This window comes from Anabas testudineus, chromosome 15 (genome assembly GCF_900324465.2).
Source record: "Anabas testudineus chromosome 15, fAnaTes1.2, whole genome shotgun sequence".
Taxonomy (NCBI): Eukaryota; Metazoa; Chordata; class Actinopteri; order Anabantiformes; family Anabantidae; genus Anabas; species Anabas testudineus.
In genome coordinates, this window is record NC_046624.1 from 13,627,059 (window position 1) to 13,643,004 (window position 15,946).

General features: G+C 38.8%; 1 protein-coding gene across 1 annotated transcript; it reads right to left on the bottom strand.

The window, feature by feature from the left end:
* Window positions 1-12,280: 12,280 nt before the first annotated feature.
* LOC113159352 (G-protein coupled receptor 26-like) lies at window positions 12,281-15,606 on the bottom strand. Its single transcript, XM_026355991.1, has 3 exons — window positions 14,936-15,606; window positions 14,049-14,162; window positions 12,281-13,017 (listed from the first exon to the last, which is right to left on the bottom strand). Exons 1-3 carry the CDS (start codon window positions 15,604-15,606, stop codon window positions 12,744-12,746), a joined length of 1,059 nt encoding a protein of 352 aa, XP_026211776.1. The 3' UTR covers window positions 12,281-12,743.
* Between the last annotated feature and the right edge of the window lie 340 nt (window positions 15,607-15,946).

Sequence of the window (15,946 nt, forward strand, 5' to 3'; positions counted from 1 at the left end):
CACAAGAATTGGTTCCAAAGACTGCAATGTAGTGTTAAATAAAGATTGTGTGCAATAATTAGGTGTGCAGGCAGCTTTTCTTGAAGTGGAAACGATTACAAATTCTAGTTTTAGCCCTTCACTCAGAAACTAACAACACGTCATTTCTATTTAGTTTAATATGACATGATAATATCAGATGTTGTTTTAATTACACACCATCATTAAAGTCTGTATCATGGAAATGTGATTTATCCGGGGAGAGATAAAAGTTGCAGAGCAGTACAGTGATAAATGCAGAGGACATCAAACAATTTAACGTATCCATGCACTCTTCTGTCAAAGAAAGACAACACCGTGCACAGTAAATGAAACTGTACTCATTTGTCTTCAGTTTACAGTGAATAAAATGAGTCTTAATCTGTAGCACTAAAGTGAAAGAAATACAATCAGAACTTAATAACTTATGCAGAACTTACTTTACACAGATGAGTTACTCATGCAAACACTTCCATGTCATTTGAGAATTTTTATAACTCTCCACTGTATCTCACTTGATGATGACTTGTATTGTATTTTCCTTTTCATGCGATATTATTGGTAATCCCTCTTTCCAGTACTCAAAGGTGGAAGAAACAGATAAGGTGTCCGCTGACATTTCTTCATTTTGTAAAGGGCATTATTGTTATTTTTTTGCATGGATCTACAGTAAGACATTGGATTGTTCACATTGGCGTATGTGTGTAGATGTACACTGTTTTGTGGCGAGGAAGAGAGTCCGCTGAGCACCCCTGCATTTTTTTCTTGCATCATCTCTCTTCACACTCATTTTCACAGTTACAACATTCACACCTGGGAACTGATGAGAACCACGATCGTCGCCATCATCATGATCATCATCATCATAGAAAACGGACCAACTGACAGGTGCGATTCAGCAAATCTTAAAAAAACCAAGACAAAACAGAAATATGCTGTATAGGATGTTAAACAAACAGAAAAGATGAAATCCAAGGGATTGATGTTCAAACCAGGTGAAAGTCTCTCTGATGACCAGACACTGTCCTCCAGGCACCAGACTAAACCTCAATCAATTTTATCTGGATAATCAAAATACCATCAGAAAATGACATAGACATGAAAAGAAATTCCACAAACGTACATTAGTATGTTCACATAGAGGCACATATATGCTGCTGAAACATCATAGCTGTATACTGACAAAACAGATGGGTTATGTTTATTTTTTGTAAAACAATGACGCCAGATGTTTGACTGTCATTTAGGACGGTTATGGTGTCATTAAAATATCATAAAAAGTATTTTTTAATCAGTGCTGTGATAAATGTAGAGGATATACGACCATTTATGCACTTGTTACCTTACTCCTGAAGCTATAGAAGTGCAGCATTAAAGGCAATACATGGAGAGGCATAATAAAGAGAGAGAACAATTGTATGTGTTGTTGAAAGTGTTGTTGTAAGTCTGTAGACAATACGACACCTATAAACAAACTCCAACCAGTCTTGCCTGGATAATACATTTTATACAGCACAGGTAGGAGGAACAAATCATGCAGTTTTACACCTACACTATTATTATTTTGCATCTGTTCTATTTGTTCTTCAGTGAAAGTTGTAAGTAGATGATCCTACTCAAGTGGCTGTTGGCGCAGGAGAAAACTTTAGCAAGTGAAATGTCGGTGGTCAGCAGGAGAACAGTGGTGTTGACGTTGTGTTGATGAGTCTAAAATTAAAAATAGCAAGTGAGTAAAAAAAATAAAATATTCAATTTATGTAACAAAATGTAGTTTGAGGCAATTTTGTTGACATCAGCTTTACTGAGAACACCAAATTGCCCACACCCAGTCGTATGATTCAGATGTTATTCTGCCCAATTAATTCAATTATATGATGGTTCATCTCTTCACTGATCAGACTGAGACCTGGTTCTGAATCATTCTCATTTCTGTAATGCCACACATTTTGAGATAATGTGGTAGTGATTTTGAATAGGTTGAGTATGATGATTGAAATACATTCTCTGACGTTATTCTTCAAATACAGTTTTGAGATATTTTCAACTTAAATGAGTCTCTATTAGAGAACATTTAGTCAATTTCCGTGTTCATAATAATGATCAGTGTCATCACTTTGCAAGAGAAGTAGAGATGTACAGGGAGTATTCTGAAAACTTTACAGCAGGTTAATCTAAGGTAACAAAAACTTATATGAAACTGAACCCTATGGTTCATAAGTCAGAAAAAGAAGCCTTAAATAAAATATTCAACTTAAAAGTGAATTTATATTGCTATTCTATTGGTTTTCTGACAATAAAACTAGTATCTGTGAAAGTATAAAAGTCTGTCACTCTTGGAAATCACAGCATCAAAACGGATGATGTGCCCAGGCAGGATTTTTTTATTTATTTGTCTACTGATGCTGTTTTATTGACAGCAGAGGCTCAGCTCATTCACTGTAAATCATGTCAAACACAACAAATAGTGACGCTAGTGATGTGTCAGTACACATCACAACAGTGTCAGCTGTTTGCAATTTTAGTACAGATCTAAAAGTTTCCAGAGAGACTAAATGTGAACATATCAAGCTGAGATTTGGATGGGTTGGTTATAAAATGATGCATTGCACATAGAGAATATTCTGCTTTGATGGTATGGTGCAGCTAAAAAAATATATGGACACTTGAGTTTGAATATTTCACTCAGTGTAAACATCACAGAGCTTCAATGAAAAGCTGGATTGCAAAATAAGGACAGTGCAGAATATGTTTATTTAAACATCATTAAAACTACTTAAGGGTAAATAACTGTACCATAAGGCTTTTAAACTCAATAGAAATTAATTGAATTTGAATATATCTGTGACTAAGGCTCAGCTTTTCAAATGTTGTATGTTCAAAACATACTAAATATCAATTCCATCTCTGAATTACACAGTTTCAGACAAGCATTCATCCTTCTGTTGAACCTGCCATGTGTTGCAGAGGCATATGTCCTAACTCCTGTGTGTGGATCTGTTTCCTCATGACCGCACATCAGCAACAACAACAGTCGGCGACGTCTGAGGGTGGCATGTCTCGTTTTACGCTTCCAGAGACACAATAAAAGAATGATAGAGATAAATCTCTGTGTACTACTGGGCCCAAGCAGAGGCAATCTGTCATGGTTGAACTGTGCTATGACTTCAATTTCTGCCAGAGGAAACTCATCCTGCTGTCTTGTTTGATTGCACAATAGAGATCCTAACAAGTCTTTTTACAGTGACTATTGTGCAACAAACACAAGCTTAAAAAAATAATAGAACAATAACCAAAACAACAACTTTATATATAGAAACAGGAACATAGCAATGAATTGGTTTAAAGTTTTTAGCACATTTCAGCTTAACACTTTGATCCCATAGGGCTCTGTGTTAATATTAAGTTAGATACATTTGTTTTATTTAGCAAACATCAGTGTTCATTGGGCTTTAATAGAATCGTACTAAATTAAATTATTATTGAAGTTATCCTTACAAATGAAATTTTCCTGAACTCAACAAAGTATTAACTCTTATCTTGGGCTACTTAGGAACTAAGAGAAGAATTTGCGGTTTATTTGCGCTTGATGGACAGGATTTAATGTATTTTTTATTGTGTTCTCCAAGTATTTTTCTGCATTTGAAACAAATGTTTTGTATTTTAAATGTGTTTGTTCACAGCCACATAAAATCCCATGAGCATGAGATTATTTCAAAACGTTTTTACAATTCCTATAAATAAACAAATTAATCTGTTTTACTGTGAAACTGTTGTTTAATCTTTTGCTACTGTGTCATTGTTGCAGTAAAAATCACGTAGCAAAGGTGATGCAGCAATAAGGATCATCATTTCTGTTTGAAGTGGAAAATGAACATTAGTTGTCTGTGTTAAACTCCAGTGTTATATTACACTGCTGAGACATCAATGAGAGCAGTTCAACAACCATAAATCATCAACCCGCAGAGAAGAGCAGCAGCGGTTTTGGCCTCTCTGTGATGGAGGTTCACGTTTTCATGTTTGTCCATGTCATTGTTACAAAGAACCTGTGCTGCACGGTAAGCATTCAGTTTACATTTATGATATTGTGATGTTCACAGTGTGGATCCGCCATGTGTCATTGTGCTTTGACAACGCATCGCTCGCAAACAACAGAGAGAAGACATTTGACATCTACAGAGGGCTGAATAATGAGTCACTCCAAGGTCACCAATAATAGTCTGTTATTGGAACATAATTCATCATAGAAGGATGTTTAAAAATAAACTTCTGCACAGTGAACATACACAAACATTAAGACCTGAATCCTGAAACTTGAACAATATACCATTCATTCATTATCATTTCATGCACACACATTTCCATGTCTCTAAATTATGTTTCTTTAGTGCTGAACGGAAGTGGAGAGGTACAGTAACAGTTTATTGTGTGAGTATTTGTCCATGTCTGTCTGCATCTGTCATCTGAGCTGCTGTGTTGATGAACTTCTGAGTCATCCATCAGTCGTAATTATTTAAAACTTAAAATGCAATGATAGCCTCTTTTGTAATGTGATAAATCGTGATTCAGATTTGTATGAAACTGTGTGAATCTTTTTGTTTGTCTTGTTTGTATTGTGTCACTTTTGTATTTTAATTTTGACATTTGGTAATGACACTTAGTGTTAAAGAATGTGTCACATTTTATAAGAATCTACCTTGAAAAGATTTAGAATAAAAATGTTCAAGCTTAACATCAAATCAGGTTGAATATCTCTTATACACATGGTAGCATAAAGACATTCAATTCTCTCTCTCTTAAAAGTGAAACATTGTGGTCAGTAGCAGCAGAAATTCATCAGGAGCCTTCCTAGTTTACCACAGGTGGTGATGCTTCCCTTCTTCTGTCAGGTTCAATGTCATGGCGGCCCTGTTATTCCCTTTTCTTTTTTCTGTAACTCTCTCTCTCTACACATCCCCACATACATGCAGACAGATTCACACATGTCTCCTAATGGATGTCTGCTGCTGCCAGTGGTGACGTGTCTTGAATTAATTGAGCGAAGGCTTACTGGTGTGTGTTTGTTAGATGAACATACAGGCTATTAATAGACCACAACCTGGAACTCTATTGCAGTGAGTGCAAGCGCCTACAGACCTGTACTGTTTCACATTTGCATTGCAATGTTAACGACTTTCATAAGCTTAGTTTAGCATGTTAATGTGTTGATAGTTATTAATAAACACAAAGTAAAATCAACGTTTGCAGTACATTTGCAGGTATCTGGTAATAAACTAAGGAACTGAACAATTTGACCTTATGTGGAGCCAGATAAAAAGACAGATCACCAAGGCGACTAGAATTCACCATGGAGCTATGAATGTTCATACTAAGTGTAATGACAATCCAACATCAAAACTGCAAATGTCAGTCTGTTGGTGGCATTCGAGGAAACGAGAGAGCATCATCACATCAGTTGAAAGCTGCAAATATCTTTACCAATTTTTGTGCTGGTCTTTCTAGTGGATGTTGAGGTATAGAGGAAAATTGTAAGATCACCAGTGTCATTAAAATTCTTTCTTCATGGCACATCATTAATCTCTGTCCGTTAAACTGACCAAAGTAAAGAATGGACCAAGTCACCAATAATACCCATATTATCTATGGAGCAACACTGAAAGCATGACTAAACACTAACATCTAAAAGATGTGATGCACCGATAGCATACCTATAAAACAAATAGTTGCACTAAACCACTGGCAGATTCATTTTACTCCCGGATGTTGTTTTCAAAATGTGAACGCCTGTTATGTTTGTTGCAGTGGGGGACTAGAGCCAATCCCACTTCACACTGGGTGAGAGGCAGGCTATATGCTGCACAGACTGGCAGTCTCACAAGGCTGACACACGGTGACAGACAAGCAATCTCACCTGCGGTTTCCAGTTCATCTGACATGCATGTGTTGGGCTGTGGGAGGAAACCGAAGCACTGAGCTTTAACCCTTGCAGGGAACAACACTAAGCACACCATCACTGGTTTTCCACAGGTGAAATAACCACAGTGATGGAGGTGGTGTTGGATCCACAATATTGACATTTGCTTCTTATGTTTCAACTTGTCTTTTCCTGCATACACTCCCAGTGGTTTGAAAGATAAGTATAAGCATTAGCAGGCCTCGTGGGTGGAGTCTAAGACAGTTATTTAAGGGAGGTGGTTTAGTTGGTGGTTTAAACCAGGTTTATAGAATTTTGATTTACCAACAGGTGAAAAGTGAAATCACAAAATATATTTGCTCATCTCTCATCAGTAGACCTCCTCTATTTACATCAGGGAAATTACAAGAAAAGCATCTGCAGTTCCAGGTCTCCCTTGTGTCAGTGTTTTCACTTGAGAGTAATTCTCTTTTTCACAGGACATGAGCTCGCCTGTTCATTTGACCTCTGTGAGAGAGGCTTATTCACGTGTAACCATCGTTTTCCAGAAAATAGCTCCATTGTCTCTGGATCTTTTCACTGCCTAGGTCTCTCCTAATGAAATGACTTGATGGATTTTCCTTAAGCCATGGGTTCTTAGCTGGCTGAAACAATGATTGTGTGGATCAGTTTTGTTGTCTGTCCTCATAGATTCCCACTCCCTCCTATTGGATTCCCTCTGTCCCTTAAAATGGCAATTTCCTTACATTTCTCTTTTAGATTTCCTCTGTGGTCGAGGGTATTGACTGAGCGGAACAGAGCTGGGAAAAGACAAATATGGTCACTGAGCTGCAGTCACATCCGGCTGCATTTGAACGTCACACTCTCCTCACCGCATTATGCCACTCAGCATTAGTGGATTTTTTTTTTTCCTCTCGGGGCATGAAACCGGGAAAGCTATCTGTTCAAATTTAACACAACCCTCAGTGGTGTCTTCACTTCTGCTTTACCTTTAACCTTCTCTGTGCTCTAAATCACCTTAAAAAAGGACATGTCCTCCCTGTGTCACTTTAGATGTGCCCCTCTTTGGTCTCAATTATTGCCTGATGGGATTTCTAATAGCATCTCATGTCACAATGGATCTTTGTGGCACATTTTTATCGCACACAGGCTTCACTGCAGCAGACGGCGGTGTAATGAAAAAGGTGGAATCACCTGTCAGATGCATTTCACAACATCAGCTCTTAGCCTGAGGTTTATCTGAGGTTTTATGGCAAATTGAGACAAGGCACAGGGGCGATGATGTGCTTATTTGATAGTGAGGAAAGAGCTAAAGTGGTTGTGAATGGATATGAGAGTGAAAATAACACAAGTAATTACATTATTGTAGTGTTACTGTGGTGCTGTTTACTTCAATTATTGCCTGTAGAAAATAAAACCATAGGCATGAAATGTCTCATGAATGTGGGGGGAAAGAATTTAAATTGAAACACTGTTGAATCCAGTTAATAGATTTCAGCTGTGTAGAGTGCTCCATCAATGAAGTTGGAGAGCGAGACGACTGTCTGAATGTGCGCCTTGTATACCGGGCATCACTGGCAGGCATGGGCAGCATGTTAACTGGAAACACAAAGGTCAGTAAACATTCAGAAAAGACCATCCAGCATTTGTCACGCTTAGCTTGGTTTGAGTCGAACTTAACCAAGACATTCAGATGCAGATGTGTTGTTGTACCTCAGTCTTTGCTTAGACCAAGACTTTCTTAAGGACGCATGTCGAGATAAACTGATATAATAGACCAATATCATTTAATCTATAGCCCATTATTCATCCTTCTGTTTATGCTACAGCACAATATTTGTCTTTCTGCCACCTACAGTACATAAACACTGCACATAATGATGCAGATAAATGAAACAGTAAAGCCTTTTCCTGTTAGGAGACTCATTTTTCACCAGGGAAAGCCACATAATTTAAGTCACATACTGTAATCTATTTGTTTCTCTGTTGTTTCAGTCCCATGCCTTCTACCTTCTACCTGTCCGACATAGTCAAAGGAGAATTCACTAAATTAATAATTCCTTTGGATTGTGTGTTACAGGTTTAATTATTCGATCCCAATCAAAAGTTTCACTCGAGCCATCTGTTGCACATCCAAAACACGTATTCACCCAAACTGTCTCCAGTTATTGTATCTTCTGATCATCAAACAGATGGTAGGAAATGACTCACTCTGATGACTGAAGTAACATACATCAGACTCTCATTAACCGTCAGCAGCACAGTTCTCCGAGCAGCTGCCACAGTTAAGAGTCACCAAAACATTCCCATGCTGACACTAGACCTAGTGAACGTAGCAAGGCCGGATATCACTTAGTACTCTTGACTGTTCTTTAAAAAGCACTCGTAATACCTGCGCGAGCACATAAATGCGAAGTGATTCACTCTGTATTCACATGCAAATAGCAGCCTTGTGGACTGTCTCTGCTGTCTTGAACAAAAAATATGGAACTTTTTTTTTTACCCTGTGGTTTGTAGAATTCCCTCCTCTGGAGTTTTGCTAAACATCACTCAGCTGTGTGTGTGTGTGTGTGTGTGTGTGTGTGTGTGTGTGTGTGTGTGTGTGTGTGTGTGAGACTCTGACATGAAGCTACACTTCGAGAAGCCGTCAGTGTCTCTGCTTCAGCTGAAAGATATGATGCAGCTGCAGAAGAAAGGAGTCTGTGTCTGTGTAGCCTATTTCTTTTAAGCAAACTGCCTCTGCATAGCCTTGTCTTTTTGTATAGCTGCGTGTTTCTTTCTTCTTTCCTCTCTAGTTTTATTTTTTCCTGCATCAAAACTCAGAGACTCACAGACAAAACTGTGACTAAATGTGAAGAAGGCATACAGCACTAACACATATAAACAACCTTAGATCTCCATATGGTGTTTCATTAATACACAATTTAAGTACGTCTACAGCATTGTTTCCCATATTCTTATTATTCTGGAGCAGTTACTTGAATGCCACATTCTAGCTGAGCACTGGTCTAATCGACATACACGCCAAACTGGGTTAAATCCATTAGTTCCTTTAGTACTTTTAATCTAAAACTATGTGTTGGTTAGGTTATGCAGTGTGCTGCAAAGGGAATTATCTATGTCAATCACTGCAGAGGAGAAACCCAGCACATCATGATTGGTGCTTGTATTGAGCACAGGAAAACTCAGATCATTAGTGCAGCCTACTATAAAATGCATGAGCATGTCTCTACCATCAGTGTCTGTGCTTATTCCTACAGTTCATTCACTGAACGACAAAAGTGGAGAATCAAGAAATTGTCGTGACTCTGGCTCAAAGCAGTAAGTTGTAGTTATAAACTACACTAAATTCATTTGGAAGATTCTTTTGTCTAAAGTAGTACAATAAGTAAGTGATTCCCTTTGACTTTTCCTCTTGACATGAGGTTGACATTAGTGAAATGTCACAAGAACTATAGGATGGATTGCAAAGGAAGTTGGTGCATATATCAACTGTCACCAGAGGATGAATCTTTTGGGTGATCCATCAAGCGCCACATTCAGGTCAGGTTTATCTTTGAATCAGGATAAACCGAAGAATCTTAGCAGGAAGCATTTTAAGTATAAACATACTTTACTTAAAATTTTATCACATGAACATGTGGCTACAACACTTTACACCATATGTTCAACTTTTTCACTGTTGATATTGAGATTTGCCCTCCTGGTGGATTACACATGATATCAAAACAACCTCTGTCATGTTGTTTGTCAGTGTTCCTCTGTGGAAATCTTCTCCTTTGATTTTCATGACTCCAGTTGGACTGCACTCCTTAAGGTTCCTGGAAACTGTTAAATCATGGTATGAAGCTTTCACTCACGAGCAACCGTATCTTTAAATAGTTCTGCAAATCACTGTGAGATAAAAAACATTTTACAACCCACAGCTAAAACAAATAGAGCATTCCTGGACAGAAATAGATGGTCTTTTTCTTTTTTACTAGTTTTGTGAACAGTTCAGACTGTCCAGTTTCCTTAAGGACACAAAGATTTGAGTCCAACATTCCCATGATTCACATTTAATGTCAGTAGCAGATGAGTCCAGCCTGTCCACAGGCAAAGGTAGAAGGACAATAAGACATAGCAACAAGACATACACTGTATAAAGATCCAATATTGCTTCATGTTTTGTGTGATGAAGTGATTTGAGATGTTTGAACACCCACTGATGCGTAACACATTCTATGTATTCGTGTGATTAATGAGAAAACCTGGGCAAGCGTACAGTGAAACACATTGTTTGCTCTTTTGCTGGCACAAAGAAATTAAAAAGATCAATCAGTTAAGTTTTTTTAGTGGGTGGTGGATGATTCATTACTTCAGTTCAGTGTTGCTGCGGCTGATTAAAGGAAGCTGCTGTGCATGAGTGACTCCAGTTGGCCTTTATGGTTTTTTTATCACACAATTTGACACCCACTTTCTCCGGTGTCTCTGTGTGTATGTATGTCAAATTTAGCATTTGAATGTTACTCTACTTCCTTATGCCACACTGGTACATACTGAATACATCTTTCTTTTTGGCCCACATAATTGACAGTGGATTACAGAAGCCTGCACAATGAGGTAAGACTTTGTTGCAGCGTGGTACTGTATGTGATTTACAGTGATAAACAAGTTGTGCCCTGACATGAAAGTTGGGTGATTTCAGCCAGTGCACTCATCCTCCCTACCTTCCTCCTCTGCTTCCTACATGCTGTGGCTTAATCACAAGGTCTGTACACAGTGTTTTATGTACGGCAGGTTTGTGTCTGCCACTCACCCACTCACTTAGTCTCCTAGGGAGATGAGGTATACTATACACACCTCCAGACTGGGGATCCTTCCAAACTTTGTGAATAATTTACACTAACAGCGCTTTGGTTAGCATAAACTCAGGACATGGACATGTTAACCAAGCCTTAGGACATGGTAAACCTCCTTTGGTGAATAATGAAAAGTTTCAGAACTTAGAAGTGACGAGTATGACAGCAAATAAATATTGTTCCAGGAAGGAAAACTGCACATTATCAGAATCTTTAAGTACAATTTCCTGAACTTTGTGAGGTTGTGCATACTTTCCTCTCATTTATTTCCCCCTTTTTTCTCGTCCCACTCCTTAAAGGAGCTCTACAATTAATAAAGCTTTAACTCTCAACCCAGATGCTTTTGTAAAAAGTCTTTGTTCTGCTGCCACATCAACAGCAGCAGCAGCAGCAGCAGTGGGTGGAACACATCTTAAATGATTTTTTTTTTCAAATTAATTATTCCTTATTCTTGACTTAATCAGTGTGGGAGAATAAAGGTGGAATAAAGGAATAAAGACTTGGCAGATCTTTTGGAAAAGCATTGTTCAAGTAAAATATTTCTGAATTCATTGTTTTAATTCATATAACAATTACTAAAGGCGTTCAGAAATGTGTAAGAAGAAACTTGGCGAGGATTTAAATGTCAAAATGCACAGCATTTATTGCAATATAATCACAAATGTATTTAGCAAAATTCAGACACAGTTTGACAAAAATAAATAGATTTTATGCCTTTTAAAGGCTTCATAATGTCACAGTAAAGTAAAAACACAACATCCTTATTTGCCATTGTTGTCTTAACAAGTCACTTTTACAACCCGGACATCACACGGCTGCTCATATGACGAGCTGGAATGTTAATAACACATCACTGAATAGCTGACGACCAAATTCAAATAATATTTCACCCTGTTTTGCCTGATGCAATAATAGAATGTGGTGGTAATACAAAATAAACATTACTTAACACTTTCTTGCAATGTGACCAAACTGCATGACAGGCTCCATCATCACGGCTTTACCAACTCATTTAATACCAAAAATAACAAAGGTTTCTTCTGCTGTGTTTTGATTAAATCAGAGTTCATAATTATAAAAGGCACTTTAGAACTCAGGCCTCAGAGCTACAACATAATTTCAATTAAACCACCAGTGCACTGCTTCACTCTCTACAACATGACTACTATTCTAATCAGGGTCTGTTTGAAATCATTCTTTGAACACATACAGTACTTTATCCAGGTAGAGAATCAGCAACGAGGTCAGATGTTATGTTTCAGTTTAATCAAGAGATTCACCCATTTACTTCAGGTGAGAGGTAAATGTTCTTATATTTAAAGGCCCAGTCAGTATTTGTTCTTCATGTACAACTATAGTGACTTGAGGTAATGAAAATACCCATTTACTCCTGGTTTAATACATCACTTTGACAGTAACAGACTGTTAATACTTAAAATGTTGTATTTCGTTCATTTATAAGAGCTGCAATTCTGTAATGATAGCAGGCTCCTGGAATCTAAATTTTGGACAAAAGTCTTGTTCTTGTTCACATTTGGATTACACTTTGTGCTTTTAATGACACATTTAGCACAATGATTCACCATAATTTTGCTGTCCACACTACACAGGCTATTTGACACAACGACAGCAGTATGCTACAAAACCACCCCATTACAAACTATCAATCTTTGCAGAAAAAGACATTTGTAGTGAAATAGTTAATGCCATTACAATCTACACATACAACCAACAAAAGTGGCTGATCTATTGTTTTTAAGAATAAGGTAGTAATATTCTTTATTTACTAAATAGCTTTCGTCCCTTTGTTGTCCAAGAACAATTACAAAATACATCTATGAGGCAACTGTAATTGTGATTTTACGCTATTACAAAGAGGTCAGTCTTCCATCCCCATATACCTCTCCTCATGGGCAATATAAAAACATTTCGAGCTTGAAAGGCGTCCTAAATGTCTCTCAAAGTAATTACCTTTATTGGCCAAGCGGCTTGTTGGCGGATAGTTGGATATTGTTGGTTGTGTTGAAGTTGTTGATCTTTTCTACGTTGTTCTCCATCCTGAGAGAGGACGAGTTGAGTGGGCTCCGTTTGAGGATTTTGTTGGCCAACAAGCTGCAGGTCTTCCTGTACTGGTGACGCAGCAGCGAGTAGACAAATGGGTCACTTGCTGCCTTACTGTAGGCCAAGCATTTGGACAGCACACCCCAGTGAGGGCTTATGGGCCCTGGGGATAAGAGCTCGACAATTCTACCCCAAATGAAGCAAAAAGAGAAAAAGTCACACACAGTTAATGAGTAAAATGCACTAGTGGAGCCAATCCTTAGATCGGTGCAACTGGAGGGGAAGTCATCTAAAGCAAATGAACCTCCCCCAGTGCTGTAATATTGTGAAAATGTCATCCTTTCACTTCACTGAAATGTCATAACCGTGTTGGGAAATGTGAACTGATGAGTGCCAAATCATTTTTGATGCCTCTGGACTTATTTGCGGATTAGAACAATTCTCCAATAAATATGTTGGCTGAAACTCACTTTGTACTAGAAAAATGAATTCAAGTCAACACAAGGAAAGGAAAACCTAACACAGGTTTATCACGAATGTGTCTTTTCAATTAGTGTGATCTCCTTAAGTCTAATGTGTCTAACCACAACACAGCTCCTACTGTGCTTCCTTTTCTTTCCGTAGCAAAAATCTAACAGCTTCTGACAGGTTGCCACCACCAATACTTGGGCTAATACTAATGAGAGTCAGTGATACGATCACTGACTCATTCGCTATTTCTCTCTTTCTGTCTGTCTCCCTCACATCTCTCCACAGATAAAGGCTCTGTGACAAGGATTAGTAATTTGTCTAGAACCAATAAATTATGACATTTTGAAAAGGAAGCAGTTAAAAAGGTTTAAAATTGTTACAAGATAACAAGAGAGCACTGAAAACAATTATCATATCATCAAAGTACAACCACAATATGAGCCATTATAAGGTTTGTGAAATCCAGAATCAGCCTGGCAAGTAGATAAATACTTGGGAGAGCTGTTCTACTTATGACGTTGGTGTAGCAAGATGATTTCAATCAATTTTATTGATAATCAAAGATTAAATGTGCAGTATTCTTCTCTTTTTTATAGTCTATCTCCCTGATTCTGTGTCTTATTTTCAATCTTGTGACGGGAGACAGGAAAAGACCAGAAACATCTATATATATGGTGGCAATTACATCACAAGCGTTCCTACGTGCACACAAAAGCCAATATATAATATTATAAATCTCTGCTCACCTCGTAAGCACATAAGGGGTGAAGCACACCACAAATGTGCCAATGAACGTACTGATCTTCCTGGTGGCTCGTTGCCTCCTCCGCTTCTGCTCATCCAAGCATTTCTGGCGCACACTGCCAAAGCACACAGGTACCATTATCTACCCAGGAGGCATGATCAGAGACATGCAGACATAATGAAGCAGTCCACAGAGGAAACATGGGACGAACACGAAAAAAGCAGTGAAGTGTATGCTGTTATCTCTGATGATTATCATGTACAAATTTCACACTGCACAGACAAACGTGGAGCGGACAGCAAATAATAAAATAAAAATTAGGAAGGCTTTGTTAACCTTAATGAGATATGATGAACACTGACACTGACCACACTTGACAGTATTTAGTCATCAGTGGAGCACTTTAAATCCATGTGTCAGGGGAGCACCACAAGATTTTGTGCAGACAGTGTATATTATTAATTACCATAGTTACTACTTTTGATAGTATTTGGTTGATACTAATTATTGGAACAAATTACTTTCATTATTGATGAATGTCACAATAGGTTTTGCAAATAACTGAATGATAGATAATAAAATACCAAATCATAGTGAAGAAGGTGCATCATGAGTGCTAGAATCAAAGGCGACTGAAGCTGAGAGTGAAAATGATTTGCAATGTTAATGTAAATGTTAATCAAAATGTTTTGTCTTTCAGTTTTCTGTTTGTCAAATCTATTCAACACACACAAATTATGTGATTTAAATTACTGTGATTTTATCACAGGATCCAAATGCTCCTCCTGAAATCCTGCAACACGCCGGACAAAATGAAAAGATACAAATGCAAACATTTCAGTGAAGGACAAGGACAAATGGATTGTACCGAGTCCAGAGCTTGTTTACCTGGGGTGAATATCCACAAGCAGCACCAGCGTCTGCATAGTGATCACGTCGATGCGTTTACAGTGAAACCTTGCAACTTTCAGCACTTTCAGGTACGTTACACACAACACGATCAGCGTGAGGAGGAACGTCAGAGAGTGTAAAGCCACGGTGAAAATGAGGAACTGCGTCCCGGCTCCCTTCGCTCTGACATTGCACAGAGTGCACGACGCGTAAAGGTGGTGGTACCCGACCCAGGAGCGGCAGGTGGCCACTGTGGAGAAGCAAAGTGAGTGTATCCACGTGTATCCCAGCGCTATCACCGCATCCCGATGCCTTATTCTGGAGTGGTAGCTAAGTGGGAACACCACCGCCACCCATCTATCGATGCTGAGCGCTGCCATGCTGAGCATGGAGTTAGTGGTAAGAAAAGTGTCAAGGAAGCCCACAATTTGACAGAAGCCGCTGCCTCCGGGGTGGCCCGTGGTGATGAGACCAACCAGAGTTAGTGGCATGTTGGACACGCTTAGCAACAGGTTGCAAAACGTCAAGTTGAGAATGAAGAGGCCGGGTACCTGCTTGCGGATCTCCGGGTTGTACAGAAAGCAGATCAGCACCACAACGTTGGACAGCAGCGACACGACAATAATCCCCACAACCAACACGGAAGCAACGATATCCGCTGCGTCCATGGTGCTTCCTCTCAAATATCCTTACTTTTGATCAGTGCATCCACAGTCCTGATGCAAGCTGTCATTGCGAGTGGCAGTGACAACACGTATTAGTCCAATACATTCTCATGCGTACTCTCCACAGGCTCCAAATGTCTTCAGTGAAAGGAGCCGTCCCCCCAACAGCGTCCACGATTAGGTCGCAGATAAAGTCATAGAGAGAATTCTCACCTGTTTATTATGAGCACATGTGGAAGTCCGTTTCATAGGAATGGGGTCACAGCAGGAAGCTTGTTCTTGTGAAGTGCTGCGGTAGTCCACCTCTGTCATACCACCGGTCTCACAGCTCAGGGTTTCCTGG

Excerpts from the sequence above, each read along its gene's own strand:
- LOC113159352 (XM_026355991.1), bottom strand. The coding sequence starts at position 15,606 with ATGGACGCAGCGGATATCGTTGCTTCCGTGTTGGTTGTGGGGATTATT. Across the intron at positions 14,163-14,935 it reads CTTGTGGATATTCACCCCAG|TGTGCGCCAGAAATGCTTGG; the intron begins GTAAACAAGCTC and ends GTGCTTTGGCAG. Across the intron at positions 13,018-14,048 it reads ACCCCTTATGTGCTTACGAG|AATTGTCGAGCTCTTATCCC; the intron begins GTGAGCAGAGAT and ends CATTTGGGGTAG.